Consider the following 6481-nt stretch of genomic DNA (forward strand, 5'->3'; position numbering starts at 1 on the left):
TTGATCGGCACAAATCTTGCTTTCATAATAAAGACGCAATTCTGTTGAAAAGCCCCTTGAATCTGATGAATTCATGCCTCCTTCCGAGATCTGATCAAAAGCACTTCACCCACGAGAATCAATCTGATGGACAACCTGTTCCAGCGAAGCCTCGAGGATCTGATCAAAGGCTTTCGTCTCCAACTCCTCGGAGACTCATCTTTCATCTCCAGAGCCTTAGAAGAACTCCGCCGCGAGATTAAAGCCACAGATCTCTCCACTAAATCCACCGCCCTTCACAAGCTCTCTTACCTCGCCGCCATCCACGGCGTTGACATGTCGTGGGCGGCTTTCCACGCCCTCGAAGTCGTCTCCTCTTCTCGATTCCACCACAAGAGGATCGGTTATCAAGCGATTACTCAATCGTTTCACGACCAGACACCGGTTCTGCTTCTGATCACGAACCAGTTGCGGAAGGATCTGAACAGTGTCAACGAGTACGAGGTTAGTCTAGCTCTGGAGTGTTTGTCTAGGATTGGAACTCGTGACTTAGCTAGGGATTTGTCTCCTGAGGTGTTTACTCTCTTGGGTAGTAGCAAGTCTTTCGTCAGGAAGAAAGCGACTGGTGTGGTTTTGAGAGTGTTCGACAAGTATCCTGACGCTGTTAAGGTGTGTTTCAAGCGTCTTGTCGAGAATCTTGAAACCTCTGATCCGCAGATTCTCTCTGCCGTCGTTGGAGTGTTCTGTGAGCTCGCCAGTAAAGATCCTACCTCTTGTCTTCCACTAGCTCCTGAGTTCTTTAAGATACTGGTTGACTCTAGGAACAACTGGGTTCTGATTAAAGTTATTAAAATATTTTCTAAGTTGGCCTCGGTTGAGCCGAGGTTGGGTAGGAAAGTGGCTGAGCCGATCTGTGAACATATGAAGAGGACTGTTGCGAAATCTCTGGTTTTTGAGTGTGTTAGGACCGTGGTGAGTAGCTTGAGCGACCACGAAGCAGCTGTGAAACTTGCTGTTGCAAAGATCAGGGAGTTTCTAGTGGAGGATGATCCGAATCTTAAGTATCTCGGTCTACATGCCTTGTCTATTGCTGCTCCAAAGCACCTGTGGGCGGTTTTGGAGAACAAAGAGGCTGTCGTTAAGGCTCTGAGCGATGACGATCCGAACGTTAAACTGGAGGCCTTGCATCTTTTAATGGCAATGGTGACTGAGGATAACGTGTCGGAGATCTCCAGGATTCTTATGAACTATGCACTCAAATCAGACCCTTTGTTCTGCAACGAGATTATTATTTCTGTCTTGTCTGTCTGCTCGAGGAATGCATATGAGATCATAGTTGACTTTGATTGGTATGTGTCTCTTCTTGGTGAAATGGCTAGAATCCCACATTGTCAAAGAGGAGAAGAGATTGAGCATCAGTTGATTGATATTGGCATGAGGGTCAGAGATGCTAGACCGCAGCTAGTTCGTGTTTCTTGGGCACTTCTGATTGATCCTGCATTGCTCGGTAACATGTTCCTGCACCCGATATTATCCGCAGCTTCGTGGGTTTCAGGTGAATACGTTGAGTTCGCTAAGAATCCATATGAACTCGTGGAGGCGCTTGTACAACCACGCACTGATCTCTTGCCTCCTTACATAAGAGCTATATACATACACTCAGTTTTCAAAGTTCTTGTCTTCTGTCTCGGGTCTTACTTCTCCGCCCAGGAATCTAGTTCCGGCTCTTCATCAACGGTTTATGAATCTATATTGAATTTAGTGAATGTGATTGAGATTGGTGTATGGCCGTTATCTGGAGCCTATGATGTCGAAGTGCAGGAGAGAGCTAAGAACGTTTTAGGATTCATTGGTATGGCAAAGCAAGATATAGCTAAGAAAGTAAACCTTCAAGACAACGAAGCAGAAGCTTGTAGAGTCACAGCATTCATGGAAGATGCGTTCTCAGAAGAGCTCGGCCCCATTTCTGCAAATGCACGGGAAAAAGTTTGCGTACCGGATGGGTTAGAGCTGGAAGAGAATCTTGGGGACCTGGAAGAGATCTGTGGGAAATTTCTTAAACCAGTGGAATCGGATTCGGTTTCATGCACGGACAAGATCAGCTTCTCTGTCTCCAAGCTCAGAATCAGAGATCAACAAGAAGCCTCGTCATCGACATCTCTTCCACCTAAAGAATCTTCATCTCTGCTAGCTGAACACCGCAAACGGCATGGCATGTACTACCTTACTTCTAAAAAGAACGATCCGGATAGCAACGGCACACCAAACGATTATCCTCCGGCTAATGACTTAGCAAGCGAAATATTGCTGGATCCATTGGATCCAAAGAGAAAGGCAAAACACCGTAAATCGAGGCCTGTAGTGGTGAAACTGGACGAGGGAGGTGAATCAAGAATCACTACTTCCCAAGCGAAAACGAAACAGGAGAGTGTAACTGACGATGAATCTCTGTCTCGAGATATTCAGAGCGCTCTTCTGGTGAATAAAAAGGGAAAAGAGAGGGAGAAATGCGAAGGGAATTCAAATCTAGTAGTAGTGCAGGAGGAAGAGACCTCGAGAATAGAAAAACCGCAGAACTCAGAGAAGAAGAAAAAGAAAAAGAAGAATGGGGAGAGAACTAGTAGGAAGCATCGATCACGACGGCGAAGTGAAGTAGCTTCTTCTTCAGAACAAGTTGAAATCCCAGATCTGCTCTTGTGAATGCGATAAGTAATTTGTGTGTTTGTATGTTTAAAAGTTGATATTTCGTTATCTGTCTCTGTTCTTGCACAAAACCAAGCAAAAGTTGTGTAATTCTTTTGTGTATATCAGTTTATGTTTTGGTTTCTTGTGTGTTATTATTTGTATTTTTTTTTTCTCATACATGAATTTAATTTCTGTTTTCTTTTAGCAATTTTGTATTCATCTACCTGTTTAAAAATATTTTGTTTTCAAGGTTTTTAAACTTATAGATTACTATGTTACTAGAAAATGAAATCCGGAAAGCTAAGAGAACTGAAGAATCTCTAAACCTCTGTTTTGGAATTGCGAGAAGAAATGTCAAGGATCCTTGTTCTTTGTTATTTCTTGTTCTCTAGAGATTAGGTTGTACAACAAGGATCGTTTGACGCTCTTATGGATTTTTTCATCACCCTGGATTCTTCTATAGCTCAATACAGGATACCTAGTTGCATCAACTCTTCTAGTTCCTGAAAACAGAGTTCTTGCTCGGGTTTTCAGCGGCAAATACATTTCTTTCTACTCATAATTTATATGCTTTGTCTTTTTACAAATTAGGTTTCTCATTATCATTACTTAACTTAACTTTATAAATTATTAATACCAAGCTCCAAAGTCTTTTTTTTTTAACAACTCCAAGCTTCAAAGTCTTAAATTTATGGACTGAGAGGAACAAGAGACTACATGGAGAGCCTCACACCTCTGCTGGGAACCTTCACAAGATTACTGACAGTGGCGGAGCCACGTGGAATAACATGGGGTCATCTGCCCCCAACTCATTTTGAAAGTTCTTTGTAAAACACTGACTATTTTTCAGTATGCCCCCATGTTTTTAACAAATCTATCCTTAGTTCTATGAATATATTTAGTTTTGCCCCCTACAGATATTTTTTCTACCTCCGCCCCTGATTACTGACAAGAGTATCAGAAATCGTCTATGTCTTCTTCGTTGTTCAGACAACAAGAGATACGAAGGGTTGCTGCGATTGTGGTTTAGCACGAGGTTGTAAGTAGAAAGCTATATCTAAGACTGAATTTGATTTAAGTTGCACTTGATGTTTTTGATGAATATAATTTAACATTCTTTCAAATTTAAAAAAATAAAAAATAAATGTATGAAGTTAGAAAAAAAAATAAAATAAATGTATAGAATAAAAAGAGAAATTAAACTTCAAAAGTAAAACCTTGCTAAATTTATTATATGAATAAAAAAAAACCACTACACACCTGGTACGAGAACCCGGTCAAACATCATTTAGTCCTAGAAAAGACAATGGACCCACAAAAGTTCAAGGTTCATCCCAAACTCAAGAGGCGGCTCATGGTGAGCAGAGCCGTGCTCACCCATATAAAAAAAAGGCGATTGCCTCAGGCTCCTCATTTTCTCACTGAACTTAGGGCCCCTTTTTTGCAAAAATATACTTAATTAACTATATCTTCTAAAGATATTGTTAAAACTATTTATTATAATCCTTAAAAAATAATCTTCTTCTTTCTTGACGTTTATATAACAAAAAAACGTTAGTCTTCTTTTTCACAGTCTTGATATTTTAATGATTATGATTTATGTTTTCTATATCATATTCTTAAGTAACTATACTTTAAACTTGTTCAATATAATAGCTACAGAGAAGTATAAACTGTGATAAATTTATATGTATATTTAAGTAAATAAAATAAAGTTTTCATCAGAAAAAAAAACATGATATATAATGTTTGTTAAAACTTTATTTTGTAATAATAGTTTAAGCACTAAGAACATCAGAAACTATTTTGTCATATTCTTAAGCAAAAAAAAAAAAAAATTATTTCGTCATATTTATAGTTTATTTTTTCAGAATTTTTTTAAAAATATGATGTTTGCTAAAAAATTTAAATTTCGCCTCAGGCCCCTGGAAACGTATGCACGGCACTGATGGTGAGGTGACATATTCAAACTATAACGTAACGAAGGTTTAAGGCATAATGGCTTTGAGGAATATCACTTGTGACGGTAGAGAAGAGTATTTCACAGGAATGAACCTCAACATTTACAAATGTATTTGTTATGCACAAGTTAAATGATCTAAGAATTTCTATACAAGATACACAGAAGATACTTAAAATTGTAACTACAATGATTGCTGTTCTTTCATGCCTTTGTTCTTGAACAGAAACAAAATAAATGTGTGTATAGCATTGCCATATATTGGTTTATGTTATAATTTGTAATAGAGATCCGATGAAACATTTATTTAAAAAGACAGTTTTCTTTTACCAAATATATTTCATGTTTTTACTTGGGGTCTTAAGTATATTTCATGTTTTATAAGACAGAAACATAGATAATATTCAAACATGATGATGATGATCATCACCCATTATTATATTAAACAGTAGTGAAAGAGGACCAGACCCACTTTAACTTGTAACTTAACACTCATAATCAGCTACACTTGTCACTTATTAATCATTATTAACAGTTTGGGGAAGCAACCTTGCAACTGTTGGAGACTTTTTTAGCGTTTGGGGAGGTAACATATTGGCGGAGGCCAGGGTTCCTCATGTACCCACAAAGGCATGGCTTCTGCTCTCTCAGCTTGGCACAGCACGACGCCGACGGTTGCGAAGATGACATAAACGCCGCCAAACATGGAGACAATTCCGTCACCGAGCACGTCACTCCTTCGGCCACCGGAATTTTTTCCACCGTCACCAGGAGAAGCGCTGCCACGAGAGCTAAAACGAAAACCCACATCACCTTCACCATTTTCAGCTTCTTTGATTGTTTGTGCTTTGTGGTTGTTCTGTTTTCAGTAATCAGTATGCTATATATCTATTAACAGTCCCTTCTATTTATAGAGAAAAAAAAGTATGATTAGTGATCTCAATTTTATTTAAAACAAAAAAGCAATTGTTGCCTTGTTTATCTGAAAAGCAGAATTAAATGCGGAGCATTAGCTAATTTCTTTTAATAGTTAAATAAACCTTAGTTCACTTCATTGTAAGTTTTAGTTAATACTGTTTAGTCAAATTTGGTGGATTGACCGAAATATAAATTAAAAAAAAAAGAATTTGGATACTGTTTAGATCATTTTAAATTGTTTGCCATATTTTTTTCTTCAAAATAGAATAACTCTAAAAAAGCACATTTAATGGGAGCATCTAACCAAAAATTCTTAAAATATTAGAAGATACAAATATCTAAACTATTAAGGCAGAAGTACAAATAATACTTACTCCTTAAAGTTGCACAAATATTACATCCCTATGCCATTATTAAAACTATGTCGTTTTACTCTGTATCTCTTTTTCTTTCTAATTCGTTGATACATATCAACTAAACAAACCTTATATTATTCTGGGCTTACAATTTCTAAATGGCCCAAACATACTTATTTAGGTATATGTGTATATTAAATCGATTTTGGAATATTACGGGATATGAATACGTTTTACAACAGAATGCGGATTAAAATAACTAATTCAACTTATTTCCTTCCATAGTACAAACCATTCCTAAAACAATTCCTACATTTACGATATTTAAAAAACAAATCAACGCAGAATATTTTTTCCTTATTCTACGCAGTCGGCATTTAAAAAAGGGATCAATATAACTAACGAAATCACATAATTATCTAGCCAAAAACTTGGTTACCAAGTAATTCTTATCTTTAAAGATCGAATATTCTCTTTTTCCTATTAGATAAAAAATTATGAATGTACATTAAATGATTTTACAAAGATTTTGCCATTGATTCTGCTTTTAAATTATAACTACCAAAATTTACCATTTAATTAT

At 37.2% G+C, this 6481-nt stretch overlaps 2 protein-coding genes across 2 annotated transcripts; one reads left to right on the plus strand and one right to left on the minus strand.

Annotated features, from left to right (window-relative positions):
• LOC103868668 (AP-3 complex subunit delta) lies at positions 1-2913 on the plus strand. The gene has a single exon (XM_009146751.3). The coding sequence runs from the start codon at positions 127-129 to the stop codon at positions 2677-2679; it is 2553 nt and encodes an 850-aa protein (XP_009144999.2). The 5' UTR covers positions 1-126; the 3' UTR covers positions 2680-2913.
• Positions 2914-4926: 2013 nt separating this feature from the next.
• Positions 4927-5514, minus strand: LOC103868669 (non-specific lipid-transfer protein 2). Its single transcript, XM_009146752.3, has one exon. It carries the CDS (start codon positions 5444-5446, stop codon positions 5153-5155), a length of 294 nt encoding a protein of 97 aa, XP_009145000.1. The 5' UTR covers positions 5447-5514; the 3' UTR covers positions 4927-5152.
• Positions 5515-6481: the final 967 nt, after the last annotated feature.

The sequence above is a fragment of the Brassica rapa genome, chromosome A05 (genome assembly GCF_000309985.2).
Source record: "Brassica rapa cultivar Chiifu-401-42 chromosome A05, CAAS_Brap_v3.01, whole genome shotgun sequence".
Lineage (NCBI taxonomy): Eukaryota > Viridiplantae > Streptophyta > Magnoliopsida > Brassicales > Brassicaceae > Brassica > Brassica rapa.